The sequence below is a fragment of the Acipenser ruthenus genome, chromosome 27 (assembly GCF_902713425.1).
Source record: "Acipenser ruthenus chromosome 27, fAciRut3.2 maternal haplotype, whole genome shotgun sequence".
NCBI classification, from domain to species: domain Eukaryota; kingdom Metazoa; phylum Chordata; class Actinopteri; order Acipenseriformes; family Acipenseridae; genus Acipenser; species Acipenser ruthenus.
Window position 1 is genome coordinate 23,177,123 of NC_081215.1, and position 25,126 is coordinate 23,202,248.

At 37.3% G+C, this 25,126-nt stretch overlaps 1 protein-coding gene across 1 annotated transcript in view; it reads left to right on the plus strand.

Annotated features, from left to right (window-relative positions):
• Nucleotides 1-364: 364 nt before the first annotated feature.
• LOC117432083 (protein kinase C-binding protein NELL1-like) overlaps nt 365-25,126 on the plus strand; it is a 130,553-nt gene continuing 105,791 nt past the window's right edge. Inside the window, exons 1-4 of the mRNA XM_034053533.3 lie at nt 365-525; nt 1,545-1,673; nt 15,115-15,265; nt 18,649-18,819. Of these exons, the coding sequence (XP_033909424.3) occupies nt 477-525; nt 1,545-1,673; nt 15,115-15,265; nt 18,649-18,819 (500 nt within the window). The 5' untranslated portion in view covers nt 365-476. The remainder of the gene's footprint in view (nt 526-1,544; nt 1,674-15,114; nt 15,266-18,648; nt 18,820-25,126) is intronic.

The following is a 25,126-nucleotide window of genomic DNA, read 5'->3' on the forward strand; positions in this document are numbered from 1 at the left end:
CTACTACTACTACTTCTCTCTACATTCCTTCACATCCTTTCTTTAAAGTCCTCGTTGCAATATTCCAGCACTATCATTTTCAACTAACTGCTGGTATCACTGTTTGTCTAAACCGGGGTCGGTCTATTACATTTGTAGGGGTATGTTATAAAATTGAACAGATTTTCTAATAACAAAAATACGCTTTACTAATAAGAAAGCTGGTTGATGCATAAACACATGTGTCGCAAGACTCTATAACCACAAGCACCATTGGAAATAAACATAAGCATTTTATGGGTCAATTTGCTTAATAGCTCGAAGGTTGGCGTGTCCCTTTTCTGACGTGGGTGGGCTGTTCCACACAGCAGCGTACAGCACCAGTGGAGCTGGCACAGTTTTCAAGGCAGCCTGAGAGCGAGTTTGAATTTCAGTGAAATCCACCGCGCTGGGTCTTTTTTGTGGAAACTGTACAGAGTTACACCCAGTAAATACAAATGGATGTGTTTCTGATGATTTTCGCAGCCCTGCTCATTGCAAAACCAGGTAGGCATTTAAAAAAACAAAACAAAACTTGACTTCTTTATACACCAGCATCAGTATGAAAGAGTTTATTTGCGCATCTTTTATGAGTATGCATCAGCCTTTAAAATGACATGAACACGAATACAGAAGTCAAGACGTGCCTCTACCAAATTAGAGAGCATCTGTACATATTTAGTTTCCTGTGCTGTGGCACAAGCATCGTGTATAATACACATTTGTATACATATAAAGCATTACACGATTTAAATAAATCCTTCTGGGACTCAATGCCTTTGTTGTATACATTATTTGTGCAATATATACAACATTGACCTAATAATACGTCTGAAAATGAAATAAATAGAGAATACATTTAAAATGTGCACTGTATTTGTTTATAACTGCGTAGTGTACGCAAACCTTATTGTGACTATACAGATGTTAGCAATGCTTGATGCTGCAATTCACCTCTGAACTTTTTTTTTTTTTAATTTGTAATTAGTAGGCGATTATCTGCATTTTTCTACAAGCTAATGTAATTACACAGATAACATTTAACACAATAGAAATCTGTTCGGCTTTGTGTTTTGTGTGTGTTGAATAATTGTTGATTACTGTTTACTGGGTATTGAAAAGCGTTTTCAATCTTGATACAAGTGTGTACAGTACTCTGTACTACTCAGCCATGGTAACATCCTTTCCGAACGACTTCTTAGTAAAGGCACGGGATATATATATATATATATATATATATATATATATATATATATATATATATATATATATATATATATATACGACAATCAGCTTTTCTTTAGAGGCAAATTGCACAATATTATTACTGTACGATATATGAGTATGAACTCTATTAATGCAACTACAATAAAAAAAATGACATTTGCATGAATATTAAAAACATTAGGACCTGTTATTTCAGTAAAGTGAAACGTGTCGTACGTTTATGCTTCTGATTGTTTTTTGTTTGTTTGTTTGTTTGTTTGTTTGTTTTGATGCTAACAACAGCTTTTGTTTTTCTATAGTTTTCGGGTTTGGAATGGATCCCGAGTTACACATTGATATTATCAGCGAACTGGACTTGGTGAATGCAACCTTTGGAGTAACCCAAGTGGCGGGGCTACATAACAATAGCAAATCATTTTTGTTTCAAGGTAATCGTCTTTACTTCTTTACATTTCCACCGAGGCAGCTTGAAGCAGTTTTTGTTGTTGTTGTGACTATTTCTTTAAAAATTAACCTAATTCCCTGATCTCCAGGGAAATTAACAGTACATTTGTAATGTGTGTTACAGCTGTCTGGATGGTAGAACATAAATAAAAAATGTAGTGGTTATTTTTATATATATAAGCGTACACCTCACATAGTTACTTCAAAACTGTACAGTGTAACCACAGCATGTTTCATGTGTTCCAATGAGGAATCAGACGCTGATTTGGGTAAAGCCAGGTTTGTGCACTCAGGGAAAAGTGATTCTGCATGGAAGGTATGATTTATGACATTCATTTACCACCTAAAACAACTGTATACAATGCATCTCCAGATGAAATATGTCATGAAGAAGAAAACTAAGGAGAAGAAACAGGCATATAAATGTGAGTTGGAAGGTGTGTAAATGGAGATTTATGTTTAACTGACTCTGATGTACTTTATCCACAATCGACTTACCAAGGTTAGGCTGGGGTCAGTGCTTTATCTTTCGAGATATATATATATATATATATATATATATATATATATATATATATATATATATATATATATATATATACCAACAAAGATGTTCTGGGTCTGCGGTTCATGATATCTGTGGTTAGAAATCCTATTAGTTCTGCTTGCTGTAGCCTGCAGGAGAGATAAAGCAACCAATCCTGCACAAGGTGGTGTTATTTTTGGTCGCAAACCAAGAAACTCCCGGGAGTGCTATCTGATAATTACTTCACATTTAATTTGTCCCTTGCAGCAGCTGCTTTCAGGTTTTCTGCTTCACGTATACTTAAAATGTATTACTGATATTATAACTTCATGAATATTTCATGTAGAAATTAGTGCTTAACCTCCTGGAATTGTGGATGGTTATTTTTTTTTTTTTTTTTAAGTGTAGGCGCTTGAAGCAGATATAATATTATTATTATTATATATTATTATATATTTCTTAGCAGACGCCCTTATACAATTGTTACAAGGTATCACATTATACATTATTTCACATTATACAGATATCACATTATTTTTACATACAATTACCCATTTATACAGTTGGGTTTTTACTGGAGCAATCTAGGTAAAGTACCTTGCTCAAGGTTACAGCAGCAGTGTCCCCCACCTGGGACTGAACCCACGACCCTCCGGTCAAGAGTCCAGAGCCCTAACCACTAGTCCACACTGCTGCCCATTATTAGCTCTTGAGTAATAGTGTTTTTCAGATTATTCAGGGTCCTAGCACCAAAACAAATGCCAAATTTCAGTACCGTATAGACCTATATGTTTTTTACTTAACACTTTTATGCAAATTAAGAAGCAGAAACCAAGTGAAATTCTCATTTTGATTTGAACTCCAAATACATTTTCCTGCTGTGAATTATTTAGCACCCTTTAAAAATGTATTTCAGCTTCTTAAACTCCCTCATACTATATAAGAGACTGATTGAAACCTGACATAATAAGCCTGAAATAAGTGGCATTTCTTTTGTCGTGCAATTCAATTCTCACATTACATAAAACCCTCTGTGCTGCCTTGACACTGCTATGCATGCTGGGATCAAAACCACAATTTGTAAAGAGGAACAATAGGAATTACACTCACATGAGCATTGAAATGATTCCAGATTCTTCTCCTGTGAATCTCAACCCCCAAAGGCTCTGATAGTTTTGTGTTCCATTTTTCATTTACTTGGGAAACTACTTTACTTGCATTGAATTGACTTTTAAATGTCTCTCTTGGCAATGAACATGACTAGTTTACTCAGTGACTCTGTGGTCCACTATATGTGTGGTAACGTTACTTGATTATTTAAAAAGTGTTGGTCTTTAAAGTTATGGTTACATATGACAGTATTGTGATTGAGATGGTATTTGTACATTTACTATATCTTGCCTGTTCAAAGAGATGATTTATGCAATCTACTTGTTCAACATTAACCATTCTTATGATGTGTGTTTCTGCTCAGATCATAATTTTTCCATGCTTAGTACCTGTTTCAGCACAAATTGGTTTGGAATGTTGCACAGTGCTTCACCTACGGGCTTCAGTCCACAGCACAACATTGATATGCTTCCCCACCTCACTGCAGGCAAATCAGCCTTGAGGGAGCTGTTCACATTCAGTTGGTTGCTAGAATAGTAAGAATGGCAAATAATAACCAAGGCAGAAATGACAATAAGAATGATAAGAGAGCCCACATAATATGATGTTAAACATGTTGGAAATTTTACAGGATATAATTCCTTTACTGTAAGTTACATGCTCAACAGATTCATTTTTAACACAGTGCATTGGAGACATTAAATATACTGCATTGGAAAGTGGACCTGCATGAGTCACAGTGCAGTAGGAGGACAATGGGATCTTTATTCACCCTGAAATACACAGGCTTAGACCTCTAGGTGTTGCAGCGTTTCTTCTCCCAGCAAATCTCAACTTCAACATACTGTCCCGCCCAAACTACCACCAGACATGCTACAATAGCAATGGCTCTACTTGATGATTTAAAAAAGGCAGTTTTGAAGGTCCTTGACGTAAGTGATGTGCAGCTACTATTTAAAACTCTTTTAATCCAATCTCAGTATTACCCAGAGCTGTTAACCAAAGCTTGTGGGACTTGGTCTGGCAGCACTGTATCAAAACAGGAGAACATTACTCCAGTGTTATCATTTCCCATCTCAATCTGCTAGCTTATTAACCAGAATCATAGCTCTTTTTTATTTGCTTAAAATTGCCAAGTTTTTTTAAGACAGTTTTTTTTATTTTAGCTTTTTTTTTTAAAGTGTTGGGAATAAAAGTTAGTGGATACAGCTGGTTTATTTAGCATTAATCTACATTCTTCTTCTTCTTAATAATAATAATAATAATAATAATAATAATAATAATAATAATAATAATAATAATAATGATGGTAAAAACTATGACAGTTTGAAATTTACATTTTATAATTTAGATTCATTATACAAAACCTCTATACCAGAATGCTGAGTGAACTTAACAATACACAATTTAAGATTATTGTCTGTCTTAACATTTCTTGTTCGGCACTGGAACTGAAATCATGTTTACCAGATCTATTCACGATAATATTAAACACCTGGACCAGCAATCACTGGAAGCTCCTACAGCAGTTTTGTACTGTTAGCTATTTTTATTAAGACGCAGATATTACCCTCTTAAAGAGTGTCCTCTGACCACATTGCCATTTGCTGTTTCTGTTAGGTAATGTATCATAAACATTAGCGTTATTGCCTCAGCCAACAACACAATACAGTGGGGACACATGGGGCACAGATTTTCAAATGAAAGCCCATTTCAGCTCAGGAGGGAGAGGGAGAAGAGTATTAGCATCCCAGGCACGTTGGCTGTCACTGAACTCTCTGCAAGGGATGCTATCAGACTTATCATATTTTATTCATGAGTTGTGGGCAGCTTTGGTGAAGCATGTGAAGCAGAACTCGCAAGCATTACCTGGATGTGCAATAATCATAAAAAAACTATTTACACACATTAATTCTTAACAAATTCTGTCTGAAAGCCATGTTCCTTCTTGTAATGGGCAGGGTAAATGTGAACTTCAAATAAAGTTACATTCTTTGCTTCGCTGTTAGTTTCAACGTCTTGGAAAAGGTCAGATTTTCTCCTTCACCCTGTAACGTTGATTAAAAAGAGAATAGTGAACCAGAAGTCAATGCAGTTGTAATTAAATGAGTGCTTAATAGCAATAGCCTCAGAGCATTTTCAAATAGTGCAGCCATCATACGTTGCGAACTACTTTTTAAACATATTTTAAAACAGCTATTGAAATCCCTTTAGTTTCATGACTTACATCATTTTCTCAAGCATGCACCGACTTTACTACGAAGTTATTTTAATGGGAAATAAATAACCAGGTGTAGCCTATCCTTGATTAGCAAATAGTTATTAAAATCCAAGTTCACTGGGAGCAATAGAGCCACATGTTATGATACATTAGCAGGGAATGGCATCACTGTCATTGAATGCATAGGTAAAAAAAACACACATTCCTCAAAAATGGAAAACTGACAGGCTAAACGAATTTATACCAGCCATCCTTAAAAGTCTGATTGATTATATTTTTAAAAGTGGGAGATAATGCCAGTCATGTTATATACCCTGGTAAAGTCAGATGGAATCAGCCTCTGGAGTGATTAATGTTAGGTTGTTAAGAAGATCTGTCACAAAATTAAACTGATACCACTTGCATTCAACTGTTCTATTTACCAGTAATGGATAGCAAAATCGAAATAACTGGTACACTACTACTTAAAATAAAAAAAATAGACAAAAGTGGAACAGACCTCCGCCTATGACACACACAATAAAACACTTTTACAGTACAAGAGACTCACTGATGTGTAGACTGATATAAGTAGCAGCATAAATTAGATTTTGTCATCAATACAGGATCTGTTATATAAACTCTTAGAAAGACAATAGTCTGCTGCAGGGTTTGTAATCAAGGACACTTCATGTTATGATGTAGTAATAAAAAGTATGACCATATTCATTTAAGAATAGGGAGACCCCTAACATATGCCTGCTGTTGTAATAGATGAATATATTGCAAATTAAATTTTAGATCCAAAGAAGGACTATATGTAACGTCAACCAATTGATCAAAATAACTTTATTTTAAAATAATGCGTTATGCCCCATATTCACAGAGATAAAGAAATAAAACAAGTGTTTTGGAAAAAGTAAATGCAAACACACACACACACACACACACACACACACACAAGTAGGGCTTAAGTTTTTTTTTTTTTTTTTTTTTTTTAATCAGGTAACAAATTGAGCTGATTCTGTTTCATAATTAAACTGTTAATTGCAAAACAATCTTTGCTTTTACCTTCATATCTTGCCTGAGCCTAATTCTGGTCCCTTTGATTTTTATTTCAAACAGAGCTGACAAATTACGTGAATTGTTCATCCCCGGTCCTACTTTTAACTCGCATTTCATTTTTGCAGTCGCCTAATTTAACGTTGTGCTTTTGTTATTTTCCACACAAGTTTAACAGGGCGGAAAATAGCATACCTAGTGCAGAGTGTACCCTGACAGCAAGTCAGTTGTCAATGGGAAGTGTTTTTTGCTAAGCAGTCAGCATCTTCAGGGGATTCTCATGAAGAAGATTGCTCATCTGCATCTCAGCCATCTACTTCTGACTGTACGAGTACTACAGTGACCAAAGCAGTTGCAAGCAGCAGTAAAGCAGAAAAACACAAACGAAAAATACGTTCTTACAATTTTGAATTGGAGATGAAGTATCCGTGGCTTATCGAGACGGCAAGATGAAAGAGCTTGGGCAAAAAAAATATATATATATACGCACGGATGTACAGTTTTTCAAGAATCTTCGCTTAAAAGACACGGTGATCCTGTTGCTGTTATTGGAATGCAGAAAATTTTGAAAACATACATAGATGAAGGCAACAAACAGTGCTTAGAATCCCGTCTCGTTGTCATGCGAACGGTCTACTGTTAGTATATATAACAAAGAAAAAAGTGTGTCTGTGTTTATATGTATATCTATACACAGACAGAGATTTTTTAAACTACTACATTCCATAAGAGTTTTTAAAAAATGTACCAAAATGCACATTCCTGGAGTTTATTAGCCTTTGTGTTAAAATGTATATTTGATGGATGGGATGCAAAATTGTGGGCATGTGCGTTTCAGGAACGCATGAAAAGAAAAGCCAGCGCGACCTCTGATTAGAACTTCAGGATTGCTAATAAAAATATTTTTTATTTAATCTCCTAGCTTTATTGTGGTTTTTCAAGGTAAATAATCACTGGAAAACAGCAATTTATTTATTACCTTGGTGTGTATGTTTTTTCATGCTTGGTTGCTAAACTGGTAAACAACATGGAAAGTCCAGATGGCTGAATGCTTCGCTCATATTTAATAACTCATCAACTAATTACCTAACGATGCAGGTCATTTATTAACATATAGCATTTAGAATCACTTAGTGGATTTAAAAATACATGGATTGCCCTTTGAAGGCCTTTCACCAACTTTTTGGATTGAAGTCTTATTTGAAGATAGAAAAAATTACTTTAGGAGAGCTCCAATTATACAATTCATGCCCTCTCTACAGTCTGTCATTGTCTATCATACTTCATCTAAGTGAATAATTGAGAATCAAAATGTGTGTGTGTGTTGTACAGCATTTTTGAGCTAGGGCTGAACACCTGGGATGTAACTTCAATTTGTTTTTACATTTTTTTTTTTAAGGAACAATGACAAATAATATACAGTGAATAACTACTTCATCAGTGATCTGTGCAGTGATTGCAGCTAGAGTACAGAAAATACAAATTCAGGATGATATACACTAACTCAAACTTCAAATGATCTAGTATACATTTCAGTATTTGAATTAGTGAATTGTCAAAGAGATAGTTTAGGGAAGTGTTTCCCGAACTATGGTCCGCGGACCACTAGTGGTCTGTGAGCCTCTTTCAAGTGGTCTGCTAGTTTTTAAAATGCCAGCGTGATTGTTCTGCATTTCTCTATTTCTCTAGTTAATAGTGTTTCCCAATCGCAGTTCTAGGAACCGCCCAGGTTTTTGCTTTTTCCAAGTTCTCAAAAAATATGTGGACAAAATAAAATTTTGCAGTACGTTTTGCAGTACATATAAAAGGATATACTTAATATATCCATCCACACATTGCATCATTGGCTACTGTCCTGCACGCTTTGTTTTTGGATGCATTAAGACTCAATTAAGTACATCTTTTTATTCGCGCTGCAATCAGAAAAAGTGAAATGATTTTTGCAGCACTGGGAGACTAAACATTCCTGTGGGAAGAAAATTGATTTGTGGTTAAAAACTGTCTCGTTAAAGCAGAACATGACAGAAAACGAAGAAGACAATGAGTTACAAAGTTTAACTGTTGATTCAAAGAAACGAAAAGGTATCCGAAGATACTGTGAGAAGTGTTTAGAAATGCTTTGTCTTATTTAGCAGATATTTTCAGTCAGCTAAATGCACTCAGTTTAAGCTTACAAGGAAAGGCAAAGTGGATGCAATTATAAAGAAACTGGAGCTATGGGTCCGTCGTCTTGATAGGTCAAACTGAATCATTTCCTACACTAAGCAATTTCCTTGGTGAAAATGAAGAACAGCTTCCCATTGATGTGAATGATGCCATCAAAGAACATCTTCAAAGCCTAGGAACACAGTTATGTGAGTATTTTCCTGCGATTGACTGCAGAAATGATTGGATAAGAAACCCATTTCTGAATGAGGATGGTGAATTGTCAACGAATTTGATGTCAAAAGAAGAGAAAAACCTTTTGGAACTGTCTTGTGACAGTGCTTTGAAATTAGTGTTTTCACATAAAAATTTGATTGGGTTTTGCTTACGTGTTTGGTCTGACATATTTAGTAGTTACATATTTGATGCCATTTCTAACCACATACATTTGTGAAAACGAAGTACTGCAATGAGCTACATGTGGAACCAGATTCGAGAATTAAACTTACGTCAATTCAACTGGACATTGAGGTATTGTCTTCACTGAAACAGCAACATCTATCTCACTAATGCACCTTTATGACATGTACAGTAAGTCACACATTTTGCTTTCACAATCTACTTTATTTGATTGATATGTTTTTTGTAGTGTAGTGTAGAGGTTTGAAAGTGGCCCGTGGTCACCAAAACTTTGTGAACCACCGGTTTACTGTATTCTGGGATTATAAGATTTAAGTATTTGTAATGTTTAACTACACTTGAAAACAAAGCACAGCTATTGCACACCGTGACGCTATAAAAAAAATCACAAAGACATGTTTTGCTCTTTTATGTTTTCAATTATGGACTGCTGAGGATCTCTCAGCCAATCAGAGTGCACGTTTCGCCTGCTGTATTCCATGACACATTGTGACATCAACCGTACCATTTTGAGTTTTTACCATGCTGTATTCTCAATATTGGCAATTTTGACAGTACATGCTTTAAAACTCATTCATGAGGCACCACTTGGAATTCCATTCAACTGCAAAATCAATTCAAAACGGTGACATCACAATCGGCCACTTATCAGTACTATCTTCCTTTTCCCTCTTTTCAATGAAAATCACAATGGACTATAACGGTTGGTCATGAATAGAAAAGAAATATAGCTGTATTGTTTAACTTGTATGTTAACAATAAGGCAGTATGCAATGAGTTATAAGACGAGGAGCATCTTTGACTGGGTAATGTCAACACACGTACTGCGTAAAACGTTCACTTCCACTCGTGCCGATATTTCCCACATTCACAGATGTTCGTTGTCCTATGACCCTATAATATATTTTGCTTTTCATTTGCACCCTTTGCTGTAGTCTCCATGGTTATTTCCTTCAGTTAGACAGGTTTTGATGGTGAAATTAGACTGTATATAAAATAACTAGAATTTGGATTGCTTTGCTACTGACATTTGTTGCAGCTGAACTGCATATAAAAACTAAAGAGACCTGTAACTGGCAGCTGCATTGCAGTCATGTTCAGTACCTGTGTTGGGACAGTAATATAATGTCTGCCAATAACATAAAGAGACAAATCTGAAGGCAATCACATGACATGCAGTAACCATAGAGGCAAAGAATGGTATGCATTATATATAGATGTATTCCTGCATGTCGGAATATATTCTGCTGCATAAAAAACCCTTGTAGGTAGCAGGATTTCTGTGTCTTATTCTCTTCTGCTGTAATTCTCTTCTTTCTAGAATCTGTTTGCAGATACATAAACAAATTACTTTTTTTATATACACAGTATGGTACGGCATTATTAACCCACTTGCAATCGTCCAATACGTTTACTAAAAGGACACAGACATAGGAAAGCAACGACAAATACAAGTAAGGTGCCAGAAAAGAAAGGTTTCCAGGGGAACAGTCCAGATAGCATCTCATTGAAGCATGATGTATCGGCTGTCCCTGTAACTTTTTGTATTGTTTTATTGACTTGAAATGTGAAGGGTACGATAACCACCAATCCCATACAACTGTCTGGAAACCACCTCGGAGGTTTATTTGTCTCAATGCTACGATTTCATATAAACAGATGAATGAATTGCCTTCAAATCAGATTTTGCAAAGAGCATTCATATACTGTAGGTGAGCTGATCAGATTTTGGAGATGATGTGCTCAAAGACTGATGGATATCTGTTCTCCTTTTTATATTGTAGTCTCTCTTTCTCTCAAAGATTTATCAGTTTGAAATAGCCGTGAAGGTGGGTGCCCTGTTAGTAAGAGAATCTGTCTCCAAGACTGCACCTGGGAAATCAAGCTCTTTGTCACGTACACCTCTGAGCAATAACAAACTTTCCCAAAAGGCCAATACTAATCAGTCTACTTACAATGCACGCTAACTCAAAAAAAAATTCAATCTGTGGCCTGAAATTGAAGTGGTCTGTCAGTTTGTAATTCTGTTTTCAATTTGAATGTTTTATTCAACCTCTTACCATCTATTCTTGATTTTCCAAATTGTTTTTTTTTATTATGCAGTTTTTCTTTTTCAGTAAACTTGCAAAATGTAAGCCACAAAAAGTATTCAATCATTGCTTAATTGGTTGCATTACATTTTTTTTTAAGGTAAATGATAATAGAGTTAATTAATTTGTTAAGCAAGATAAAAAGGTGAATTTGTAACTATTTTGGTTGAGAAAGCTCTTTGTAACATTAAGACCAAAGAACACAGACCTTGGAATTCGAGTCATTAATTGAAAGGAACATGAAAATTCAGAAAGAAAAATTGGTAGTCTTTGAATCTGCAGAGTCAACAGTTCACAATGTTACTCAAAGACACTTTAAAAAATATGAAAAACTGGAGGATGACGATTCATTTTTCTAAAGCATATGGAATTTCCTGGATTTTAAGATTTTAATGATTCATAATTACATAGAATTTTGGCTATAATGTATGCATGAAAACCCAGTGCATTGATTGAATGAACTCTGAGGCTCAGGAAAACTTTGCATCTCACATCATGTAATTACATTGGAGCTTGGTAAATGGTTGCAAAGACAATTGTAATATTTTACAGCTGAAGAATATATTATCTACATTAACATTATATCTAGCAACGTATTATATATGTCAAGATATCAAGTTGTTTCCGAATGTTTTTACAGTATAATGTCATTCTACAATTTCTTAAGATGGTACGTCATTGTATTTAAATAAGCCCCACTGTTTTATTTTAATGGAAGTTGTGAGAGTTCATAGGGCATCGTCACACTCTTGCCCTGGTTATTACTACAACTTCTAATTTAACGAAAACTCATTAAACTAAAACAATAATTAAAATAAGACATCATCGTGAGTCCTTTGAGTATGGCAGGATGATCTTATAAGGAATGCAGCTGTATCTGACGAAAATGTAAAAAGCTGCAAGAAGAACTCAAAGCAAATTAGCATAATTCAAACCTGAAAATACAATCCCGGGAGCTCCAAACTCAACAATAAAATATGCACATAATACGACTACAAGCAAGTGGTGATTACCCATTGATGCTGGAAATACTGTAAGCCCCAGATTGAATTGCCTGAGCCCAATCAGAATGGGCCACATTAGGGGTTTAACCAAGGCAGAGCTTGGATTACTGTTCATGTATGCGTTTAGTTGATTGCTTCACTGCTTTCTGCTAAGAATTGCAATAAATGTTTGTATGAATGAAAACAAAAACCCAGATGAAATGGGCTGTAAACTGACATTCCAATATCTCAGGTCCCTTTGGGTTTCCATTGATTCAGTTAAGCTGCGTTATAGTGTCAACTAGAGCAGAAATGGAAATCTGCTTTATTCATAATATGAATGAATTGGGTGTTTGAAAATAGAACTGGAATCATACCATTCGGTTAAGCTGTTTACATATTCAGTTGAAGTGCTTTTTTTATTTTTTACAATTTGGAAAAAGATGAAGGCAATAAGGACTGTACCATTATACGATATAGCTTTAGTTTTTTATTACATCTCGTGCTGTTTTTTTTTTTTACTTTCAGTCTATTGCTTGGTGATATCTACTAGATATATCAATCCCATGGGTAGTTACTGTACACAAAGGACTTGTAGCCAATTATAGGTTTGCTTCTGTCTTAGACAACACCGCTCTCAACAGCATCTTCACCACAAATGTCAACAGACAAGTAGTGCCTCTTTCTTTCTTTCTTTCTTTCTTTCTTTCTTTCTTTCTTTCTTTCTTTCTTCATGTTCATACTCAGCTACTCTGGAGGTTGTTCATTTCTCTGAAAATTAGAGCAGATCCCTGGAGTGTATTTGATAAAGCGACTCTCTCGTGAAGATGAGGTGGAGAGGGCTTCAGGGTGTGCACTAGAACTGATGTCACCACCGACTAGTGGAAAATCTCATTTATCAAACAGTTTTCCCAATTGGAAAAAAAATGAGCTGGATAGTTTTTTTTTTTCTTTTGAAGAACCCTGCATGAAATGTAAAAACAAAACAAAAAAAAATCCAATACAATGATGAGTTCTATTTGTTCATATTACTAAAATCTACCAATAAGGGAGATTTTTTTCTGAACTTGTTTGATGATCATTCATTAAACCATAAAATAGTTGGGTAAATACAGTAGTTGAAAGCCATGGGCTGAAATCAATAGTGTGCAATAACAGCCTAACTCTTTCTGTATTGACAGAAACATCATAGTATTATATTGAAAGAAATAAACTTGTCTATGTGTGTTATATATATATATCTATATATATATATCTATATATATATAGATATATATATATATTTTTTTTTTCCCTATATTTTTCCTATATTATTATTATTATTATTATTATTATTATTATTATTATTATTATTATTATTATTATATATTTCTTAGCAGATGCCCTTATCCAGGGTGACATACAGTTGTTACAAAGTTTCACATTACAAAATATCACATTACAGATACGAGCAGTTATAAAATACAATAAAATCAGTAGTAAGATCAAATTCAAATTAGAGAAAATAAAAAGAAATACAGAAAATAATTACATTTGAGAGCGATTACGACTAAGTAAATTCTATTAAAAGCAAGTAGTAAGTATGATAAATGAGCAATTACAAAAAACGTGAATACGGAAAAAACGTGAATAAATGTTTGCTGGCAAGAAATAGTCACTAATTTCAATTTTATTAAAAATCTGCAAAATTAATTTTTATGTTAATTTTGCACAAAATTAACATAATTACTCAATTCAGTTTATATGCGGTGTAAGTATAGTTTACATGCGGAAACATTTGTTGCTGTAACTATGTCCCTAGTGAGACATCCGCAAAATGAAGTTGCCGCAGAATGTGCTGTATATGGATTTGGATCTTTTCAAGCCTGTCTGCATTTGGCTTTTAGAAAGTGTTCAGTATGCACAACAGAATCTGTTTTCCCACTGCTGAACCCCATTCTGCCTGTAAGGTTGAGGTGCACAGCTTTGATTAGGCTCGGCAAAAGAAAAAGAGGATGAACAGTATCATTTTATAATTAGGCCATTATTAGTGCGATTGTGGGAGGATATTCATTTCGTTTGGAGTAATGAGTGTTTAGACGGTTACATTGTTTCTAGAAAATTATCCATAGGAAGCATATGTTTCTAGTATCATGACTCTCCGGTTTGAGATTGCTTGCCATTTACATCATTAAAATGGGGTATTAAGTGTACCAAGGCTATGGAAATCAACATCCCTAACAATACATGCAACTCTCTTCAGTGTGTTTTTATTTGTAAAGAAAATTCGTTTTTTGTGACCCTATTTTAATGATTTTAGCAGCTGCGGTTTTTATGCCCTGTTCAGATCAATGGAACAGGTCCTATCCATGAAGCGTTAACATACCAGTGAATTCATAGTGCCTATTTGTCTCTTGTGTCCATTAAAAAGGCTGTCGTGTGCAATATCAGCTTAGTCTGGGTGGCTAGGTTATTCTTCTACAACATGAAAACAACAAAAGAACAGATCTCAGACCCATGTATGCATAGCTTTTGATCAGAAATCTGAAGTTTAACATCTTGCTTCCAGTGGTGTCCTGCCTCAAAGACATCACATTACAAATAGTTTATAACATGCTTACTGTTACGGCAGTACGTTTCTTTTAGAGGGACAGTCTTCCAGATTGGGTGGAATAATGGAAGCCCTCCAGGGATGAATATGTTAACATGTTAGATGAGAAAAAAAAAAAGCGAAGTTCTAAGTCAAACCAAAAGACTGCATGCCCTTATCATGACCAGTGTTTGCCTTAGGAGAAATAATTTAATTTCCATTTCAGAACACTTTTTTCAGCTGTAATCCCCTCCTTGCCGGATGAAAGTTTTTTGCAAATGTGTACTAAATGCACTAATCTTGCACATTTCATTTCCCAGATAAAGAGAGAGAAATCCACGCCTCACCACACGTAGCTGAGAAAGTGATTCAGCTGTTTAGGAATAAAAGTGAATTCACGTTCCTGGCAGCCATCCAGCAGAAGTCATCAACGTCAGGGGTCATATTCTCCATCCTTGAGTCAGAACACAGGTAAACTTCTATACTTATATATCGTAGATGAAATTTTGTGCAAAGGCAGAGGGTAATTTGGCATGCTGCACTATTGTCTTGTCGTAAACGGTGACTACAGCAAACAAACTACCAGGAATCCAATTCTGCATTCATTCTATAAAGTCCTTGATGGAATGAGGGATAAAAGTGTTGAATAAATTGAATTTGTGTTTACCCCCTGCTCCTACAGCACTCACAAGTTCACCAAGCACAGTTGGCTCATTTAGTTAATTACCACCACTGCCACTGCTGTACTCAGCAAGCGAAACAAATGTCAGTCAGTCAGGCTAAATGCAACCATTTGAATTTTATAGAGTTTAATTATAATTTACTGTGCATTTCTAGTAGAAATGTACAACCCCCCCCCCCCCCCCCAACACACAGGCATACTTTCACATATTTTTTTTTTTCTGAGCTGCTGGAACAGTTGCATGGTGGTATGTAGCCAAAAGGAGTTCTGTTGTCTAAGGTCTGCACTAATATTTCCTGTACTTTAATGAGCACTAAAACTGTAGCACTAAATTATAACGTGGACCTGCAACTTCAACCTTAAAAACATAAAAAACAACATACCTTCCCCACGCTTCCTGCATCCATAGAACAAACCCAAGGTAAAGGTACCAATCTTCTATTCGGGGATTTTTACATTATGAATAGATTTGAGTTTCCTATTATTGCCAGAAATGAAACACAGTTGCAAAAGCAGAGTTGTACTATACAGGAGAATATGTAATATTTCTGTGTTAGTATTATTATTATTATTTTTTTACATCATTCAAGTATCAGCAGGGTGTTTCTTTTTAATATTTTTTTTTTCATAAAGGCCATTCTATTTGTTCTGATTACATTTCTTGCTTCTCATTCCCAACTCAGTTTGAGGCCCTGGTCCTCAGGATTATTCTCCTGACAGTCATATACTAGTGGGCATTACAAATTGGAAAGCATTAAATTCAGAAGCAGCAGTTTATTCCCAGAAAGGCTTTAAGAAATGCCTTGGATTTTCAAACAAGTTCACCGGGTTCTGTATTCTTTGCTTCATGATAGTGTTGCCGACTTTTATTTTAATTTAACTTGTCAGCATTTCAAACCTTTTTTCCTGTCATAGGATGTTTAAAATTACCCTTGTCTGTCCACACAAGCTTGTTCGAATGTAAAGCCTTAATCTATACAATTTCAGCTGTCAGCAATAACATGCTGATTATTTCACATGACATGTATGTCAAACATTTCCTGTTTGATTGACATGAACTCTCATTTATAGGATTTACTAGAGATTTACGAGTATGTATGCTTTTAGTCAGAAACTGTACTTTCTTTCTGGGGCCAAGGAAAAATAACTGAAAAATCGTTTTATTCAAGGATAATTCCTGATTGGTTTAAAAGGATGATTGTAAACAAAGCAATGGCATCAGCAACATTTGCTTTATATTTTAGATTGGCATATAAAACATGGTAATTTAACATATATTAGAGTTTTCCCAAACATTACCTGAATAGTTCAATCGCTTTTAAAATTGAAACTGATATTTATGCAATAGAACACTGATTAGCAGACATTGTTTCTAGGTAACACTTTATATTAATGTGCTGCTTATTATTGTGTTATAAATGTATAATATATGCTTAATAACTATGTTATATAGTGTTAATAAAGCAGTATAGATGGTTTATAACGATGCTATAAAAATACTAAGCCGTTGTCCAACATCTGCCAGCATTTTCCAGTCTCTAGCAGCTTCCAGTTGTTCTAGACGAGTTTTGGTTTTAATACCTTTTCTTGGTGGTTGCTCCCCTGGATGGAGGAATGCTGTTCTTCGTGTGTCATATATTGCTTGCATTAGTGGCAACCTGTTGGTTATGCTACGCTGGTCTTCCAATGCTAAGGCTAAACATCACAGCACCTGGTCATGACGCCAAGTAAACCATCCTTGGCTAAGACCCACCTTACATCCTGTGAGAATGTGCCTTAATGTAGAAACAACACTGATCCTCTTCTACCCATAGAGTTCCCCTTATTCAGTCATTGAGACAGGAAGTGATGTACGTGACCTGCAACAATTAAGCTTTTTAACGAGAAATGCGTTCATTAACAACCTCATCGACTCAATTTCAAAGCATTAATGGGTTGATTCAATTAACACATTTACTTGCTACTAAAGCTCTCGTTACTATATCACAGGTTCGACACAATAACACTGATTTTTGAAAATCCTGCCCTGTTATCTTTTAATGTACATTAGGCTGTTTTGTTATGGCTGTTGTGTTATGGCTTTGTGTTGCAGAATAAGATTGTAACTATAACCATGTCAGTAAAATAGACTTTTATTGGGTTCTATACAAATACAATTTATTATGTGTCCTGGACACTGTACAGGACACTGTCCTGGACACTGTACACTGTACACTGTACGGCAGCAGTGTGGAGTAGTGGGTAGGGCTCTGGACTCTTGACCGGGGGGTTGTGGGTTCAATCCCCGGTGGGGACACTGCTGCTGTACCCTTGAACAAGGTACTTTACCTAGATTGCTCCAGTAAAAACCCAACTGTATAAATGGGTAATTGTATGTAAAAATAATGTGATATGGGCGTCTGCTAAGAAATAAATAATAATAATAATAATAATAATAATAGTAACATAAATAAGCTCAGTTTAGAAAATCAAACAATTTGTGTTGTGTCAAAAATGACAGTGTTAGAACACATTTTTTATGTGTTAGAGTACATATACAGAACCTTATATAAACAGGCTGTATGACCTTGGTAAACCATTGATGGCATGCTGCCCATAGTTAAGATGTGTTTTTTTTGGCTTCAGAGCCATATTTGTTGAGGGCAGTTGGCTAGATTGGTGTGAAATGTTCCCTTAACAAGCTTGTTAAGCCCTGCCAGTCTTAGCCATTGTCCTCAACAGGTTGTATTTAACCAGGTAATTTGTTTCCACCTGGGGTTACCTGGGTGTGGAGTGTGTGGTGGGAAGACTGGCCCTTTTTTGTGCAAACAGAGTGAAACTTATATGTGTTCTGTTGTTTGTGCAGGAGCTGAGCTTTGCTCTGACTGTGTATTAGTTAACTAGGATAAAAGCGGAATACCCCATACTTATACTGGGATTCCGTTGGAGTTAGGTTTGGTTGTGTTTCTTTTCTTAAAGGGCCAATGGCCTAACGCCGAATCTGAGGGAAGCAATAAATGGGAGTTTAGCCACCATATTCACATCTTTTGCACAAGGAATAGCAGTAGTCTGTTTCTTATAATGACTTGGAATGTACCAATCGAAACTAAGTGTCTTGATGTGTGACTGTATGATGACCTGTTGCTAAAGAGCTCTCTCTCTATATAAATATCTGTATTATTTTTATTCACAGTTATTTTGAACTGGAGAGCAGCGGGTTACGAGATGAAATCAGATACCACTACCGCTTTAATGGGAAACCCAGAACAGAAGCATTCCCTTATCGCTTGGCAGATGGACAGTGGCATAAGATTGCGCTTTCAATCAGCGCTTCTCATCTGCTACTCCACGTGGACTGCAATCGGTAGGAAAGAAAAATATGATGGATCTCTTCTTGTTGCAACTCTTTTAATAATACTCATACTTAGTAGCACCCATACTTCTTAGTTATTTCTAATAAATCAACCAATATGCAGGACTGTGCTCTAGATCTAGACAGAATTGCAAACTCGCACATTCATTTATAAGCCGATCTTTATCCACCCTCACACTTGTGTAAAGCATAAAGCCTGTGTAATGATGTGCTGGTCCGGCTTAAAACATGTAATTAATGAGAAGCAATGAAGACGCCGGTAATGGCTTTGGTCACTCTATGGCTTGTGACAGGAAACTTTGTCAAATACAAGGTGAATTATGCTGTCTGTGGTTTGCTTTATTGCCTTGGCCATTATCCTATAAATATATGTACTGTCACACCATTAAAACCTCAAAGCTGTGGTAAACTTCTTTTGAAAATCTGAAAAAAGTCTACGTGAAACTCAGAGCATTGTATGGAATTGTTAATGAAGTGGATCATTTATTTTGACGTGTAATACATCATTGAGAAAAAACATCAATACATTCCCCTTCAGATAGGACTGCTGCTTGTTAATGCATTGCAATCCTATGCTCTTAACCCTACTTGGCATTTTACACAAATATATGCACAGCCACACACAATGAAGTGATGCTCACAAGTATCGGCACCCTCAGTGCTATTCCCATGAGTAGCATGCAATATATTCATTGTTTTAACACTGGCGTCAAAGATCAGGGTTTCTGTTCCCTAGCCTGGTCTACGGCCAGGTCTGAATCCAATCAAGCATTGATGGATCGAAGACAGCCTTCAAATATCGAGCAGTTGAAATTAATTTGTTGAGAAAAGTGTCACATTATATCCCCTTAGGTTCCTGCAAAATGCGCGTCCACACCATCACAACGAAATTCCAGCTTGTGACTTCCTATTCAAGTAGTCTTTTCAGAAAGCCATTTTTTTCAGGTCATTGCTCCGGGTTGAGTGACCAACAGATGAAATTGATAGATCTGTATCTGCTGTATTCTGGCATCTGTCCAGGGATGTTTCATTTAATGAAATCTGCCAACCCCAGTTGGAAAGTTGCAGTTAACAATATCCCATTACTCAATCCCTACAGACCCTTACATTATTTTCTGTTCATTTCTCCTGGGTAGATATTTGAACTAACTGTTAATCGTCCTTTTGCAGTGAACTTGGGCAGTCCATGAATCAGACTGTTCCACTATATACCATAACCTTTCCAGCTTTCTTTCTCAACCCTTTTGATTTTTAGCTCCACCTATTTTGCAATGTATACTGTACATCAGCAGTAAAGTTTATATATAAACAGTATACATTCTTTTGCATATGCGTTGAACCTGTTATGAATAAACTGCATAGTATTAACCCTTTGCAGTCCATTTATTAAGTGCGTGTCAGTCGCGTCAGGTCCAATTTATTTTCACACGCACAGTTATTTTTAGACGCGCTGTTTAAAAGTATTTTTTTCCACAGTCAAATGGGTTTAAAAGGCCCTGCATATCAACAAAGCACTCACTAGGCATCTCCAGCTCCGCCCCACCCTTTCGTTCGCTATAGCTTTCACATATGCTAAGAAATAAATAATAATAATAATAATAGTCGTACATACCGATCAATCATCTCCTGATCACTCATTTTATCACCAAACCCCTCAATAATGCGATCCAAGTCATTATTCTATTACTATAACATCTCAAAAAAGCTCTGCAAATGTCCATGATATTCTCTGTGCGCTGATTCAGTAACAGCCAGCTTGTTTCCTTATGGCCGCTGTTATCTGATGCCAGGGGCAAGTATGACTAATCATGAGATACGCCCTTTTTTTTTTTTTTTTTTGGCTTGTCTTGGCTCCTGTCGCTCCCACTCGGCCATTGAATGGTTTTCTCTGCTTTTTCCGGAGAAAAAACGACTAGAAACCCGTTTTTTGTGTTTTTTTGATGATGTCGGACAGGGTCCGACATTGGACCGGATAGGAATAATTGCAATGTCGGACCAGGTCCGACAATGGACCGCAAAGGGTTAATGTAAGTATCCATTGTGAATAATACATCTATAAATATAGTGTAGAGGGTGTTGAAAAACTGTATTAGACTGTTGTTAATAATAAGATGATATAGCAATTTGGTTTAGGTTCTTATTCTTACATAGTGTATTAGATTATGTGAACACACTTTGAAAGTGGTTCAGGGTAATTCATTCCCAGAAATGCACAATGTTTCATGGAAAGTGACAGGTCTACTGCCTTACCTAGTTGGGTTTACTTGAACAAAAACACATATCTTTATCCTAAAGGCCTTTGATTGAAACTGAAATGCTGTGAACATTTAGCTGTCTAAACATCACATTAATGATAATACTAAAATAAATTAGAGGAATTCTGGTACTTCATTAAAAAAACATTATTCTAGGAGAAAAGGGCTTTTCCTGTTTTAAAAACCTGTGAAAGCATTTGGAGGAAGACAGATTACGTGAAAGCCGCATTTCTCAAGGGATGAAAGGTGAAAAGAGACTGCAATCCTTTCTAAAAACAACCTGCCAATAAATGTCCGTAATGAAGGTATACAAATAGTTCTGTTGAGATATGCTATATTTCAGATGTCGATTAAAGAATGATTAGGTAACAGACACATTTATGTCTAGTTGGATATGTGCAGAGGAAAAATACCTGCTGAGAACTATGTACTAAACCTTTAATTTACACTACCTCTGAACGTGTGAATACTGCTATGCTCCAATTAAAACGTTAGGTTACTTACCATAACCCTGGTTCCCTGAAAGAGAAGACAACGACCAAACATACTCATGGGATATGCCTGCCTGTTGGTAGGTATTCACTGAGCTCTTTATATCAGAGCTGCCGATAGGCCCCTTCCTGGGGTGACGTCCTCGGTCCCGCCTACCGAGGGATCAAAACAGTCAGCCTACGGAACCCATGTCTCTTTTTGCATCGAACCCATGAGGGCGACCGATGCAACCTCGCTGGTTGGTGGTCATCTTCTCTTTCAGGGAACCAGGGTTACGGTAAGTAACCTAACGTTCCCTTTCAATTAGAAGACGACCACCAAACATACTTATGGGAAAGTATACTAGAGCAGTCATGAGGGAGAAGGAACCTGCAGCAGATGAGGGACGCGTCAGAACCACATAACCCAAGCTTAGCGGTGCAAGTGTGCAACCTCAAGGACCCTCGTGCCTAATGAAGGCAAGGAAGGATCTATCACATTAAGGCAACAGAACCTGGAGAAAGTATGCAGCGTAGCCCAGCTAGCTGCAGTACAGATATCGGACAGTGAGGCCCCTCTGAAGAGGGCCCAAGATGTAGCCAACCCTCTGGTAGAATGTGCGGCTACCCTCCCAGGTGGGGGTAAGCTGGCACTATCATACACAGTCGAGACTGTATCCACAATCCAGTGCGAGAGTCGCTGCTTCGAGAAGGTCTGTCCTAGGGTCCGTATACCATGTCAGACAAAGAGCTGGTCAGTATGACGCAGAGCTCTTGTCCTATCCATGTAACATCTCAATGCCTGAACCTGGCAGAGGAAGTTCAATCTCCAATCCTCCTCCGAAGAAAACAGAGGTGGTTGGAAAGACTCCAGTTCCACAGACTGGTTCATGTGGAAGGCTGTGATCATCTTAGGGAGTAAAGCAAGGTTTGTACGTAGTGACACCCTGCTGCCATCGTCCCAGATACGCAGACAGGAGCCATGCACTGACCTGTAGCTCACTGACCCACCTTACGGAGGTGATAGCCAAGAGGAAGGCTGTCTTCATAGACAGATCTTCAACACTATGGAGTGTAAGCTCAAACTGGGCCTTCGTAACAGCCTCCAGCACAATATCAGGGCTCCATTCGTGGAGAACGACTCTCTTTGGGGGGCGTAATCGCCGAGCACCCTTAAGAAAACTGGTTGCCAAGAAATGGTCAGCCGGAGATACAGAATGCCGCCTGGTATGTAACCCACTGGCGCCGCACAACACGACTGCATGGAGTGCTAGACACAGGAGCGCTTGAACACCGCGAGCACTGAGGTACCGAAGCACCGAGGGCACCACGTGCTCCAGGCTATGTGTGCACCAAGATACTAAGTAACACGTGCACCAACCAACACCGTGCACCAAGAGCACTAGGCGCTGTGTGCACTGTGTGTACCAAGCACTGTGAGCAGTGCATGCACCAGACACCGTGTGCACCGAGCACCATGCGCACCGAGGCACCGCAGTACCAAGGGCTGAGCGTGCACCTAGGTACCGAAGCACCGGGGGGCAGCTAAAGCAGCAGTGCCTACACTGACCGCGTGCAGTCACACACCTGGTCAGCGTGCAGCATACAGCATACTAGGGTGGGCGGGCCGAGGCAGCCGGCGAAGACTACTCTACAGTGGGACAGGTAAAAACGCAGCCCCGGTGGAGGAAAAACACGGCTGAATGGCTGTTGTTGTTTGTTTTTTGGTTTTTTTAAACTGCACTGCAGCTAATCCACAGCCCAACGCAGGCAAAGCACAGAGGTGGACACGCAACAACAAAAGTAGAATTTTTTTTTTTTTTTTTCAATTTCGCCCAACTGCACTCACAGTCGCCGGTGGGATCACTTAACGGCGGGGGTACAGCAGAGCCTAGCCCCGGCGGAGGAACTGTGTTTTTCCCAAGAGTGTAGGGTTGAAAAGACACACACACGCACTCCTTTAAATCAATATTGCACAGACAGTCGCACACATACGACAGACAGTAAGAAAAGACAGCCTGCAATGCAAGAGAGGCAGGCTACTGAAGAAAGGAGATGAGAAAGAGGCTTTGTTTTAGAGCCGCTGATTCCACGAAAGCGGCAAGCCAGCTTTCAGCACGAATGCAGGGGAACTGCAGTCGACTCGGAAAAGCTCTTTCAAAATACGCTCAGTTGCTAACACAGAGGTCTTACCTTACTGCCTTGAGAGGCAAAAAGAGAAATGTTTTCCTTGGGCTGACTGTTTTGATCCTTCGGTAGGCGGGAAGGGGCCTATCAGCAGCTCTGATATAAAGAGCTCAGTGAATACCTACCAATAGGCAGGCATATCCCATAAGTATGTTTGGTGGTCATCTTCGAATTGAAAGGGAACTGTTTTAACACACAAACCTTGTAATTACAACAAAAAGTTGTAATTTGGTATTCACTTCTCTACTTGTTAAGCAATCACACCTCCTAGCCTTGACAACAAGGAACTAGTCCAAAAGTCATAATGCAGTAAAAAAAAAATTGCTTACACAATGAGCTGTGTTAGACAGTGCTTTAAAAACCATGTGATCTGCATGAGTATGAACACCCTGGATGTCTATATAGGAAGTGCCTTCACACTCAACTTTGTGACTTTCATTATTATTTTACTCCCAGTAACAAAACTACCTCTGGAGGTAGGCTTAGCTAATTTAGAAGTTAGGTGAACACTCTCTCTGTCCGTTCCTCATGTTCTCTATCCGCCCTATTAAAGCCGTGTGAAAACTGTGTGAAAGAAATACCTGTCTAGAGAGAGATTCATTACCACCAGGCGAGACGCGGGAGGTCCACCAATCCAGCTGTTGGTAGAGGGCAGAAAATAATTGCCAGTGTCTCCAACTCGGCAATTATCATGAAATTGGTAAATCATAGACGAATGGACCACAGGAAGAAGTAAAAAGTTGGAGACATAAAAACAAAAATTATTATTCATATTACACTATGGTTCATAAAAGGGAAGGGAAAATATGACTGCATTAGAGTGAAATGAATGATGGAGAAAGACAGAATTAGGGTAAGAAGGGGCTTGGTAAAAGCCAGATAATGAAACATCAAAATTCTGCACAGGCTGTTAAGGGGAGATAGAAAATAAGTAAAGCAGATTAAGTGGGTCACTTTGTAGAGAGAGTGGATGACTAAAGGATTACATAAGAATTCAGAGAAATGGGGGTTGTTTAAAAGACAATGTGGGTTAGAGTTGTAGGAATCTGCATCAACCCTCCAGGGGGAAAAGTCAGATGGCGTAATCTTTTTAGGTGGGAATCATGCAGGTAATTAGAAAGATCAGGGTGATGGATAATGGAGGAAGTGAATTATGCAGAAGTAAATACAAAATATCCAGAGGAAACATTTGACATTTGACATTTAATCCTTCCTTTTTCAACAATAATGCATCTGTTTTTGAGGTGAACCAGAAGTACTTATTATTATTATTTATTTCTTAGCAGACGCCCTTATCCAGGGCGACTTACAATTGTTACAAGATATCACATTATTATTTCATACAATTACCCATTTATACAGTTGGGTTTTTACTGGAGCAATCTA